At 41.4% G+C, this 13,487-nt stretch overlaps 1 protein-coding gene across 6 annotated transcripts in view; it reads left to right on the top strand.

Moving 5' to 3' along the window:
* The window catches only part of LOC135451325 (cytosolic carboxypeptidase 6-like), an 876,962-nt gene that overhangs the window by 453,855 nt on the left and 409,620 nt on the right, over positions 1 to 13,487 (top strand). For 5 of the 6 annotated variants that reach the window (XR_010441278.1, XR_010441279.1, XM_064720414.1 and 2 more), the window contains one exon: positions 8,813 to 8,852. Coding sequence is in view for 4 of the 6 variants with exons in the window: in XM_064720414.1 (XP_064576484.1) it covers positions 8,813 to 8,852 (40 nt within the window). In the remaining 2 variants the exon portion in view is untranslated. The remainder of the gene's footprint in view (positions 1 to 8,812; positions 8,853 to 13,487) is intronic. The other variant, XM_064720413.1, reaches the window with a different exon arrangement.

The following is a 13,487-nucleotide window of genomic DNA, read 5'->3' as shown; positions in this document are numbered from 1 at the left end:
GTAGTCCTTAGGAATTTTGATAGCAATTGCAGCCTGTCTGTACCTTGTTCCAAAAGCTTGGTGCTTCAGCTGCAGGAATTAGTGATGATTTTAGCACATTTCATAGGAAAGCACAACGAGATTGCTTCAGAAACAAATGAGAAAGTGATGGGTCTGTTTGGAAAGTCAGATTGTTCCTTTTACCTTCAGAAAAGCCCACGCTCATTTGTGCCATTTGACTTCTGCAGACAACGCTGTCATGGGCTGTAATTAAATAGGCAGGTTTTGGGGGAATAAAGATTGGGATGCTCTGAATCATTTGTTGAAGTGAATGTGACAAGCAGTGGTCTGGTTTGGGAAAAAAAAATAATTTTGAGCAATAGGAAAACAAACTTACTGCCATGGATTGTGAAAGGAAACAGACTCAAACTGAAATTAGATGAAAACCTTGAAATTAGATGAGACCAAAATAGTTGAGCATATACATTTATATATTTGTCCATACATAACAGATTCTAATTTAACTTTTTGATGAAATTTTTATCATGTTGCCTTAACTTATATACAGTAATTAAGAGACATTACATAAGATGTGGGAGTTGAGGGAGGGATTTTCAACAATCCTCCTAGTTTAAATGTGAAAACACAGAGTTATTCCCCCTTCCCTCCTGACTTTCCCTATTGCAGAAAAGTCTGTGGCTGTAGTGGTGCCAGAGCAGAGCTTAGAGGGCTGCAGTCAGTCACTCTTTCAGTGAAAAATTCTCATGTTTCAGAAATTTTCCCAACATCTTCAGAATCCGAGGTTTGGGGTTTTTTTTTTCCTTCTCCTAGAATTCCCTTTTTTTGCAAACCAGTAACGCCTTTGAACCCAAGCCAGTCTTCTCCCCAGCAGTGTCCTGGCTATTCTGGCATGATGACAGTTTATTAAACTTAGTATTAGTTGACATGAAGAGAATAGAAAACTGCTACTAAACTGACACTAAGCTGCTTAGGTCAAATATGAATTTTGGACCTGCAGTCCCAATTTGAATAAATATTTACCTATAGACAGCAAAAGAATGTTTGGGAGAAGTGATGTGAGGGCTCAGAGCTCAATTTCAAGGTCCAGATGGGGGCCATGAACCCTGATTTTTTTCTTTCCCTTATGATGTAATCACAGGCTCTACAATTGCATGTTTAGTTTAAAAAATTGTCTGTGTTGGGGGTTAATCTGTCCTGTTATCTAAACCAGCCCATAAACAATGGCTGGTCAGTCAATATCCCATTACTGGTATAGGTAGATATGCTTTGTTTCTAATTAAGCATTCATTGAACACTGTTGCTTCTCTCCCCCTACCCCTCAACAAATGATGGACTTTCCAAGTTCATAATTGCTTTCAGGAATGCTTCTCCTTTCCTTGGTAAAACTTAATGTAAGACAGCTAAAGGATTGCAAAGCAGTGCCTGGAGGGATGTGTGTCATGGATGGATTTTGGTTGTTAATGGCACTGTGTGGGGTCTCTACAGTTTTCCCTGCCCTTATTTACTCTATTTTTCAAAATAAATAAATCTTAAATAGAAGAGTTTATTAGCTCCTGCTGCTTACTATGTACTTTAAAACATAATCCGTTGTTTGTGGCATTACAATAATCTCTATAGGCATTAAGTAATTGATGTCACAAGCACAGGATTATAACCACAGCTCTGCAATTTACATAGTAATACAAGAAACTATGAAAAACCTGCATGGCAGTGTTTCACCAAAACAAACCCCTTGGAGTGCTGAGTTAAATTGTGGAATGAGTAGATCCTGAACCCTTGCTATAGAAGTACATTTAAAACATGCACAAGCAGCTGCACAAGGAAGTGCAGCTAAAAAAAGTCTTGATCCCAATCTGGATGTGGGGCCAGACCATGGAGAATGGGTCTCTTCTCTTCTCTTCTCTTCTCTTCTCTTCTCTTCTCTTCTCTTCTCTTCTCTTCTCTTCTCTTCTCTTCTCTTCTCTTCTCTTCTCTTCTCTTCTCTTCTCTTCTCTTCTCTTCTCTTTTCTCTTCTCGCAGGCCCAGAGCTTTTGGGAAAGAGCAGAACAAAGGTATTGGCTATATTATCCTTTCTTCCCCCTCAGACAAGAGGCTTTCTGCTGTCATAAGTTTTATGGCAAAGTTAAGGACGAGTTCTGTCCAGAGATGAGATAGCCTCAACAACTTTTTGTTGTGATTTTGTTGTTAATATTACAGTGAACATCGAGGTGCCTTTTTTTGGATTCCTTGTGGCTCACTATGAATCTGGTTACTGCTTTATGGCAGCTGCATATGGAAATAAGGCAACCTATAGATGAATGATGAGTAGATGTCATTCAAGAACATGTGGAAAAAGCCATGAATTTGTGGGGCCCATAAGTCTGAGAGTGGCTCCCCTGGCTTGGGCAATGATCTACAGTTCTACCTGGTCACCAAGGGACTGCAACCTTCTCCTACTGCCATAGGTTTTACTGACTGTGTGCTAAAAAATGGCTTTTCCACCTTTCCTTAATCTTTGTAGTATTAATGTTCATTCTGTACAGCTTTGGAGCACAGCAGGGCTGTAAGAACATTATGTGTGGATCTTCTGTTCCTGAGACAAATAGTTCAAGGGGGGAGAAGGAGAAGTCTCAACTAGTTTGGCAGTGTTTTGGGAAAGTTGGAAGGCACCATGCATCACTGGTTTTGGGAAAGAAATAGGCAAGTGTCAGGTATTAAGTAGGAGAGGCTGTGCACTGGAAGAATGAGTAAAGTAGCTTAAAGGTTTGGCATTGTATTTCTTTATTTGGGCTTGGTTTTGATTCTAAAGCAGAATCGAGTTACCACACATTGCAGTGATCAAATACCTGCAGAGGTCACTGTCAAAATGGTTTAAAATGCTCATTAGAGTTCTTAGCATGAGAAATAACATATCCCAAACCACTTTATAAATGTTCTCCCACACCTATATTATCAATAATTGATTCCACAGGGTAGGCTACAGCAGATGCAATTTGCTAAAATCCCAGTCAAGTGTCAACAAGCTGACTGGTTCATTTTATCATTATACCAGGAAACTTTAGCAGCTAATCATAAAGGAAGTAGAAAATGTGAGATCTTGTTTCATTATGTGAACAAAAGTCTTTGATTTTTGGATGGAAAGAAAAGATTATTGCTCAGAATCATGGGGGGGGGGGGAAGACAGCTTTAAATCATTGAATTATCAATTTTTGTAGGATTTGAATTAATACTTTTTTGGTATCATTACTTAAATCAAGGGTTTCTCTTTGGATGAAGGTAACTCTTGCACTCTGAAGGGAAGGAGGTACAAGGAGTGAAATTTGCATTTGAGGAACTAGGAACTGGGCAGATATGGATGATCACTTTTTCCCCAACACCTTCCTTCATCAAAGCCTTCCTTAAAAAATTTATCCAGATGTTGGTCAGCCCTGAATATTTCTTATCCTGTGGCAACAAGGTAGGATGGGATAGAGCCTTTACCCTGCCCCTCCTGCACATTTTCCCTCCAGTGCAAACCATGGTGGTGCCTGTGGGCACTCACATTGTGCCACCCACCTGTGCCAAGCTGCACTCTTGGGATCTCCTTCATCCTCTTCTGAACCCCTGGGTTCCTTCATGCCATAATGTGAAAGGACAGATTTCCAAAGCATTGACATTACACATTGTGGCAATCATAGAGGCCACAGAAATGTGAAATGCACCCTTCAGTGCATCCTCAGCTTTATTTGTGGTAAGATACACTGGTTTCAATTACTCTTGTGTCAACACAGTTTACAGAAAAGAAATGCTCGTTTTGAAGTCAAAAAGAAAAGGTGCCATTAATGACAACTTGTGGCAAAGTTTCCAGGAAAAAAAAAAATAACATCGTGCAATTCATTTCAATCTTAAACCCTCTGCACAGTAAATTGAAGGTGGTGAGGGACAGACACACGTTCAAAACACACTCAGATTAGGGGGAAGAAATCAATAGCACAGACCAGGCTGGGCAAAATAAGAAGGCAAAGTCCTTGTGAGGTCCCAGAGAGTCAATTGCAGCTTCCTGTGAGGGGGCAGTGGCAGGAGCTGTCAGTGGGTGGGCAGCCTGGTTTTGGGTTCACAGCTGCAGCAAAAACTGCCCACAGAGTGAAGGCAGTGAAAGGCACAAAGCCAACAGGAGCTTTCTAGGGATGAAGTGATCTCAGCTCTGGGCTTAGGAATTTTACATGGAGCAAGGCAGGAATAGATGGTCTTGCTGTTTAGGAAAATCTCTGCTGGCTCCTGGGATGTGCATGGCTGGGAGGCTGAAGGAGCTTCCAGCATTGTGTGGAATAGATCCCTGAGTAGCTGCTGCCAGCTCCATCCCCACTTACCTGCACTGCTGGGGCCTGGAGATGATGTGCTGGGACAGAAGGCAGGGATAGGGATATTTTTTGGATCATGGCTGGAGAAGGAGTAGGAAGATGACTTTATAATTGCTTTTTTATCACTCTCTCTGACTATATTGACTTAATACTTGACACAGCTTTGGCTGGCAAGGAAGGCCCAGATACATTCAGAATTAGATATGACGAGGCTCATTCTTACATGAGAAGAAAATCATCGGTTGCTACAGAAACAGCTCCATATCAGTCTCGTGGGGCATCTTTGCATCTGGCTTTTTTTCCCTTCTCTTTTGCTAATCTGTAGATAAGAGTCAAAGCAAGTGCAGCACATCCCACATCTATATAAAAGGTTGGAGGAACTCTGCAGAGAGCAAAGTGTGAAAGAACATCTCATAGATAAGCTAAACTTAAATGAATGAGTTAATTTACACTCCCCCTGCAATTTTTTTTCCTAGTTTTGCAACTCTTGCTAAGTTAATTGAGGTGAAAATTAAATGACACCAGTCAGCAAATAATTTAAAGATCTCCAAAACCAAGGAAGAGAAAGGAGGTACTTAGAAAAGGAGCTACTAAGAAACAGGAAAAATCTGAGGGGTGAATTAGAATCTGTGTTGAGAAAATTGCATTTTGCAATGGAATAATAATCCAGACTCACTTTCAGGCAAGTTGTTTGACTTGATAAATTCAGGAATTAGTTAAAAGTAAGTGTATATTATGGGTGAACAGGGACCGTTCTGCACACTGCAGACCAGCTCACCAACCACATTCTTCAACTGGTTTCCTAAAATGTAATGAATTCTTGACGCTTAGCAGATTAATATTTATTGAGTGAATCAATGCTTAATTTATTAAAAAATTGCCTTCCTTGTATTTTAATATGATTTATTACTCATCAGCGCTTATTGCATTAATTAAGGATTGTGTTAATTTTGTGGAAGTGAGCACGATCCGCTGCAGGTTTGCTCCGAGCCCTGGTGTGCTGGAGGGACTGTGCCTCTGGTAGTGCCAGAGATGGAAACTGCTCCAGGTGGGAACAGGATGAATCACCAGTGGCCTCTTCCTGCCCTTGGGATCTCAAACATTCAGCAGAGTGGAAAAGAGGATGCTGCCCCTTAAGGGCAGGACAGGATTACAGCAGCAGCAGCGATACTGTGATGATGCAGGGAATATTTCTGTTTGCCTCTTATAAATTATGGCTGATGCTGTGGGGATCATTTTTGTGTCTCTTGTGGAATGCCCTTTTGTCAACGTGGGTGAAATCCAGCCTCAGAGACATGGGAAGCTGTCACCACTTTCCCAACCAGGGACAGCACTCATCACATTTCAGTGCTCAGATTGTAAGAAATTCTTGGGACAGTGGGTTGCCTGAAGATTGGGATGGTCCCAAGCATCTCAGCAGGGGCAGGTGTTTGAGAAGTGGAAAATTCCTAAAGGCAGAACAAAAAAAGCCAGACATCTTGTGAGCTGAGTCTTTCAAGAAATCTGTCAAAACAGGGAGAGAGTGATCATGCTGGAGGGGGGCCACAGCTGCAATTTGCATCTTTCAGCACTGAAGAAGCAAATACATAAAGCCCCACAGCCACGATTCTTCTGATGAAATTATTTTATTAATGGGTGTGACATTTGTAATGTCTCTCTCTTTAAATTCAAATACTGCTGTTTTTATAGCTGCTCATAAGTGAGTCTGTCTGGGTTTTTTGGTTTTTTTTAATCCATCTAGTTACTAGGCTGCCTGCATCCAGCTGAGCCCTGGAAACGGCAGAGCTAGCCCTGAGATCTGAGAGCAGGCAGGAATTTCCTGAAAGTGATTGTGTCCATAATTAGGGCATCTTTGCATGTTTAAATGCACGATTCTGGAATGCACTCTGCTGTTTGCCTCTCTGCAGAGCTGGGGTGAGTGTACACAAACTTCCCTGGAGGAGCTAAAGCAGAGAAAGCTCTCCAAGGTCCAGTGAAGGTCAGAGCTGAGAATTTTTTCCTCCCTCTGTCAGCAGGCAGGCAGGAATCACCGAGCTCCAGCCTGGAGCACTTGGGTGGAGCCAGTGCCAGGAACCTGGTGGCGTTTCAAATCCCTTGCAGCAGTTAGGTGTTAGATGCAAAAGATCAGTGCTGCTCCACTTGAAGTCAGAGAAATGCCTTCAGCTTAAAGTTCAACATATACACAAAGATTTCCTGGGTCTGGAGTTAATTTGTTTTTTCCAAGGTCAGCTTGAAGGCAGCATTCAACCTGGAAAAAAGTTACAAACTGAACATTTGACTTGTAATAATTTCATTTTACTTCCCATTTGTCTGACCTGTCCTATATGCTTTTGTTTTCCTGACGCATCAAGCTAAGCTATTTTGGTTTTTCACTTAATGTTTATTTTTAACCCATTTCAGGGTTGAGGACCAGTTGGGCTGCATGCCTTTCTCTCTGTTCCATATCTTTACATTTTCCAACTTTCTTTGATGCAGGATATTTATATTCCACCTTTTTTCCTAGCAGAGAGGCTTTCACAGAGTATAGGCTTCAGATATATATTTTCTGCTCTGGCTGCTCGTTAGATATACAGCATTTGGAGTTCCAGTTGTGCTGAGAAATGTAAGCAAAGCTTTGGGCCCAGTGGGGGCTGAGCTCTGGCATTTCACAGCTTTGTACATAAGAATCAGGATTAAGGTGCAGGATCTATATAAAATTTAGCTCATTAGGAGATGTTTTTTCTCCCAGCTCCCCTTGGGAAGGTGGGTCCTGTGTTCATACATAGGATTTCTTACCCTGCTTTGCTGCTCCCAGGAAATGAGGGGGTTTGCAGGTGACACAAGGCAGCAGCAGGGTTTTCTGCTCCCTTTTACCCTGGCACACCTGGAAAAAAGTTAGGCCATACACTGGGCCCAGTATTTTAGACTAAAGCAAATATGTTCAAGCACACTGCTAAGGTCATGCTTGGAATGACTTAGCAGAGTGAAGAGAACAAGGAGCACATCTGGAAAAAGGTAGATAGAAATTTTCTCTCAAATATATTTTGTGGTGTGCCAGAGGTAAGGAACTGAAGGCCAAGAAGGTTTCAGAAAATGTGTTTTTTCCAGCCTGACACCCCACTTGGCTTTCCAGCAGGCCAAATGTTTTGTTGTGCCCCACACAGCTCAAGTGTATTCAGTGGATGACCAACTGTGTCCATGCACTTCAGACAGTGAAGCTTAACCACAGGGAAATGATGGGTTTGGGAAGGAGTCTCATCAGTCATGATTTCCAAGGAAGAGCACTCAGGGTAGGGAATGCCAAGTCAATGTTTCCTCCTCAAGGACTTTCAGCTGTCACATAGGGAATACAGTGAGCGCAGTGATGAGAATTAGATTGGAAGATCAATAGGGCTGACAATAAATGAAAGTAACACAGACATTATTGAGCAAATTAGGAGAGAGAAATTAAACTGGACAGTATAATCTTCAATACCTGCTAGACACACTGATGTTGGGCAAAGTTAGGAAGAAGACAGTAAGTTGGAAAGTGCTATGATGAAGGGGCAGTAGCAGTCTGTCCATGAGATGGGGAAAGCCCTGCTTGTGACAGAAAGCTCTCAGCCCACAGAAAAGTGGAAAAAAAGATAATAATGGTCCAGGACCACCTAGATTTAAGTGACAAACTACAGAGAGACAGTAGTAGAGAGACAACCTGAGACTGGGAACATGGAATAGGCAACAGCACTGTCTACATGTTGTGGGAAAAAGGAACCTCACATGCACCCACCATCACCAAGGCTTTGGTGGGATTTTTGGCTTGTTCCAGGCCAAACATTTTCCTAACTTTCTCATAGTACGGGTTTGTTCATCCTGTGACGGTTTGCAGCCATTCCAGAAACCAGTCCTCTGTGTAAACTGGGTTATTTGCCATAATAACTGCCTGTATTTTGCTGTCTGTACACATATCCAGTGATGATCAAATCTGGCAAGCTTTTGGGATGAGGGATATCCAGTGGCAGCAAGATCCATGGGCTGACTGCACTCAGCATGTAAAGAAGCTTTCCTTTCTATCAGTCCTGAGTTTGTCTAGATCCTCCTGCACGTCTTTGAAAGGTTCACCCCAAGGCAATATAATTGTGTTTGATCACATACAGGCATTGAGTCAATGATTGATATGAATAAAGAATTTAGAGTTGCTTGTCCTGGTTCCGTGTCTTCTTCCCTGTGGAATCAGAAATCACTTTTATAAATATATCGGTCCATCTGTGCTTCCAGCTATTCATTTCAACTATATGTTCCAAAAAAAAAATAGTAACACTTTATAAGGGCAAATAAAAACACATTAAAAGGACTGAGGAAGGGGATTTTACTCCCTCATAAAGTACATGTGGATCCCTTCCAAAAGAGTTACAGTGAGCCATGTAACTTGTAATTAATCCTGCTGTAAATGTCAGAACACTTACTTTGCAGGTCTAAGCTGACCCGCTAAAATTAGTCCCCTTTTAACAATTCCTTTATAATTTGTTTTTCAGCAGAAGCGGCGGCTTGACCTCCTGACAATAACCAGCCCCGGTAAGTGAGCTCTGCCGCGCCGCTCTCTTCTCTTTTCTTAAAGAGATGGTTGTCTAAATGTGTTTTTTCCCCTGTCTCTGACATGCAAAATGAAAAACACTGTTCCCCAGAAAATCTTTCACCTAATAACAAGTGACAGCTATATTGTGCTCGGCAAAGCCCCGGGCAGTTATCCGTTCACAGAGCTGCCTCCTCAGACCTTTACTCTATGAATTGGAGTGCTGATATTTCTTTAAGCCTCCTGGGGTTACAGTTAGTGGTATATCTGCAGGGCAGATGCCCTCAAATTCACAGAGTGTGTTCAAGTATCACAGAAAGGCAAGATTGACTTTCCTTGGTGGCAAACGGGAGCAGTCTGGGGAGCTGGGAGATGGTGGCACTCAATGTGTGTGGAAGGAGACACAAGGTCCAGGCTCAGGGCTGAGAACCCCAAAGTGGGGCAGGAAATATTTAGGTGGAATTAAAATGCCTTAAACCATCTGCTTTCTGATTTTGTAATTTATCTGTCAAGGAGATAAACCAAAATTTGTTGTTATTGGGAAAGTGTGGGGCTGTGGCAAGAGTGAGTTTTGAAGGTCTCAGCACTGTGGTGGAAATGAAGGTTGGTTCAGTTGTGCTCCTCTGTGATCTCAGCCCTTAAGGCTGGGGGGCTTTTAATTTATTCCTATTTCCCTGGCTCACTTTCTTTCCATTAGCTGCTACAGAAGTTTGCCTCCCACCACCTTCAGATGAAGCCCTGCTCAAATAGCACCATATTTTGGTTTAACTTTGTTCATTTTTCAGATATGTGTATGAATTAAGCTTTCAGGTGGGCTTTAACTGGGACTAATGAATTCTGGCCTTAACTGGTAATAATGTGCTAGCAGAGTGAACAGGTGTTATGGGAAGTGAGCAAAATGTGACACACATTTGCTTGGATAACAATTTCACATCAATAATTGTTCTGACACTCTGAATGTAGATATAATCTGTGACATGGTTTCTCCTTCACTAACCTTGTTAAAATAATAAGAATTAAAATAAGGAGGAGGAACACTTTGTTGGGACAGATGTTTGAGGCTATTGGCAATTGCATCACATTTTTGCATGTTCACTTTTCACGCAGTTTGCAATTATGTTAATGTATGCTCAGGGCACTTGCTGATAAAAGCAACAATACAGTGTGATACAGCTATTGTCACTATTCTAACTGTAACTTCAAGGACAAACATGGCACATTTTTCATTTTCCATATCTTCAGCATTCCCTGTTTCTAGAGGAAAAAGAAAAAAAAACAAGATGTCTGAAGGTCTTAATCATAGCACACACTCAGATCTTGGATAAGGGCACCAAACTCTACCGGCACTTTTTCAATAAGAGAAATGAGAGTTGGGGACCAGAATTACTTAATATGAGACTTTTCTGTAAAACAAACTTATGATACTTTTCTCGTAATTTCTGACACACTATTCAGTGTAAAAGGGTTGATTGGGTTGAGTTTGTGTGTAGATGTGATCAGTAAATAGCTGATCAGGTCTCTGTTTAATAAAGCAATCTACTAAATGAACATAGCAATTAGAAGAATCTTCAATAACTGTGTAGGTAAGCATGCTGCACTAAAAGTGGGGGGAAAGCTTTCTATAACAAAGAAAATACCTTTTCTATACCTTTTCTGAAATGCAAATTTTAGCCTTTGATATTTAACCAGAAATCTACCATAACTGTATACAGAGGGGAGAAAATAATATTTGTTCACGATTACATAATAAAGTGCCTGTAGTTTTTCCTTCAGTAGAGGCATTTTCAAAAGAAGCTTGGTGCTGGATCAGGCCAAACTTACCAAAGAGCCTAAAGCTGAGATTTTTCAAAGGGGTTGAAAAAGTTAGGCACTCAATTCCTAGTAGGATTGGAAAATGTCAGCCTGTGGATTAAAGGGTCTACTTTCAGCCCTACAAATACAAAAATAAAATAAAATAAATCATAGCCTTGGGGCTTTTATCTGTCTTTGGAGACTGCTACTTTAAAATATTTAATTCTTTGAGTCCTAGTTCTAAGATCTGACATTGACAGTCTGCTTTTACAAAGTCGTGATATCAGTTATGATGGCTGAGATCAGCCATAATCACTGTCAACCCTTAATTTACTGATTCAAATGAGGGGCTGAGCTGTTTAGTTGCACCTGCCAATCCTCTGGGACTTGTTTCTGTTCTCCACCTTGCCGCAGGCAGGCAGCCTTTGCTTTTGGCAGAGGTCACACAGCTTTAGTTGGAATTGTGAAAGTCCTCCGTGTCCCACAAGGGGTGTCGGCCACCAAAACCCTATTGCTTAATTGTAAGAATAGACAAAGGGCTTCAAAAGAAAAGGTGACCTCTGAGATTTGCACTTCTGTCACAATGAATATCATCTCTCTTTCTTGTGTGTGTGTGTGTGAAGCTCTTGAAGCAGTTTTTCTACCTTTAGTCGAGAATCGATGGTGATGCCTTGCACATAGTACAACAGCTGTTCTCCATGTGCTACTGAAACAATTTCCAAAAACTAATCAGCCAATTAATGAAACTAATTGCAAGGTTAAATAATGCCATTAATGTAAGTTTTGTTGAGACTCAGGTGCCAAAATATTTAAAGGGAGTTTGTAGAATCACAGAAACCTTAATGTTGTCTCATGGCAGTCACCCTGCTCTCCATGGCCATGGCTGCTGCATGATGCCCCAGAAATCACCCCCAGAAGGATCAGAATTTGTTTCTTGTTCCCTGAACCTCACCCCTGCCTATGCTGTGCTGAACCCACACCAAGAGTGACCCAGAGCTGCCTCTTGCCCTGCTCCACATGGCTTCCAACCCCCAAGCAATGGGTGCTTGGCTTCCTGAAACCTGCCTGAACAGGTGCTGGGCTTAAAAGCACATCTGTATGCTAAACTGAACAGATATAGACCATTAATCTATACCCTGGACTGAAACAAGCCTGGGCAAAAGTGAAAAAAATGAAAGGAACAGGAATACAGATGGCTGGAGCTGCAGCTCCAACTACACTGTTTGTATGCAACATGCAGGGCTCACCTCTTCCAGCACCCTAATAAAGCAGGTATGGCAAACTCCACACCATGCCCCAAACTGGAGGAAGTCTTTTCTTTGCTGTGGATCTCCAGAAACAGCCAGACACAAATGATGCATAAGCTGGGAGCAAGCCAGGCTCCCTCGTGCTCCAATATATTCCTTTGAAGTAACTGACACCCCTGTAAAATGTGGAGGGGAGTTCTCTGCTCTGTCTTGCTGCTGAGGAGCTGGAGGAATGTTAAGTTAAATTTATCAATGCTCTCACCACACTGCTTTCTTCTTGCCCCTTGACATGTGAGGTGCAATTAGAGTGCTGCTGTACAGTTCAGGGTGCCCGAGTCAGGGCTGGTGTGCGCAGTGGGGTGGGGGAAGGATGTTAAAAATTCATTAGGAGCTGGCAGGGACATGCTGGCAGGGAGTGGGACATAATGAGATTTAAGTTTTGGTAATTTAAATTTTCTTTAAACACAGATTTACCCCTGAATTGGATCCAAAACATTTCTTTAGTGCTATTCTAGTTGTCTTTGAGGTGTAGGACCAAAGCTTGAGGTGGTTTAATTTGGCCTTGTTGCACAAAGGAGACGAGGATCTGCCCTTCATTTCTCTGTGATCATGTTCTAGTAGCACTTTGAACACGCACATGCAATCACATCACATTTTGTGGTAACCACTCAATAGCTGCAAATAAGATACCCCTGTTTCCATAGCTTTTCCATGGAGACACAGCTTTTTGCATCTCCTGTGTTTATGATAATAACACAGCTTTCCAATTTCTCTTCTCAGTAAGGTAAGTTCCTCTCCCACTGAAGTATTTTTTAATTATTGATACCATAAATGGAAGTGTGTTGGAAACTATTGGCTTTGAAAATAGCTAACATGTGATATTATCCAAGAACCATCAGGAAAATTCTTTTGAAATTCTCTTTGATTCAGCCATCCTCAGGGCTTTATCCTTCTCTACCAGTCTCTCTACTGCCAATTTAAAATAACATTCTCTTGAAATCAGTGCAATGTCAGGAGAAATTCATCAGCCCCGTAGGTGCATGTTTCCCAGATGTACATAAACCTACTACATTTGGCAGCAGTAAATTGATTGCATTTAAAAAACCTGGGGTAGTTGAATATTCCGTAGTGTCCAGCTTGGCTACAGCACGGAATATAAAGTAATTTTTTTAAGTTTCTTTCGGCTCTGTTTTAGATGGAAAAATGTAAGTGCTGACTCTGTAATTCCTGGCTTTTGATTTACTCAGATTTTCCTAATGTGTAAACCCCATCAGAGCTTTACAGGCAGGGACAGAGTAAAATAATCCTAATCTCTACTGAGATTTGGTCAGAAGTGTTAATGGCTTCTACGTGCTTCCTCCTAACATTCAAGATCTTACACTTTTAAACAGGGAAAAAAAGCTTGATTTTAAAAGTATTTATCAGTCTGATCTATGTGGTGAAATATTCTCCCCCCTTTAATATCATCAGTGCTGCATGCTCTAAAAATGTCTCCATTTCATTAATTTGTGATATACTGCTACCCTGAATTCTTTTAAGGTGGCTTTAGCTTCTGCCATACATATTTTACTGCTTTAAATTATAGATATAGGACTGTTG

This window comes from Zonotrichia leucophrys, chromosome 8 (assembly GCF_028769735.1).
Source record: "Zonotrichia leucophrys gambelii isolate GWCS_2022_RI chromosome 8, RI_Zleu_2.0, whole genome shotgun sequence".
Taxonomy (NCBI): domain Eukaryota; kingdom Metazoa; phylum Chordata; class Aves; order Passeriformes; family Passerellidae; genus Zonotrichia; species Zonotrichia leucophrys.
This window is presented reverse-complemented; position numbering and strand designations above follow the sequence as displayed.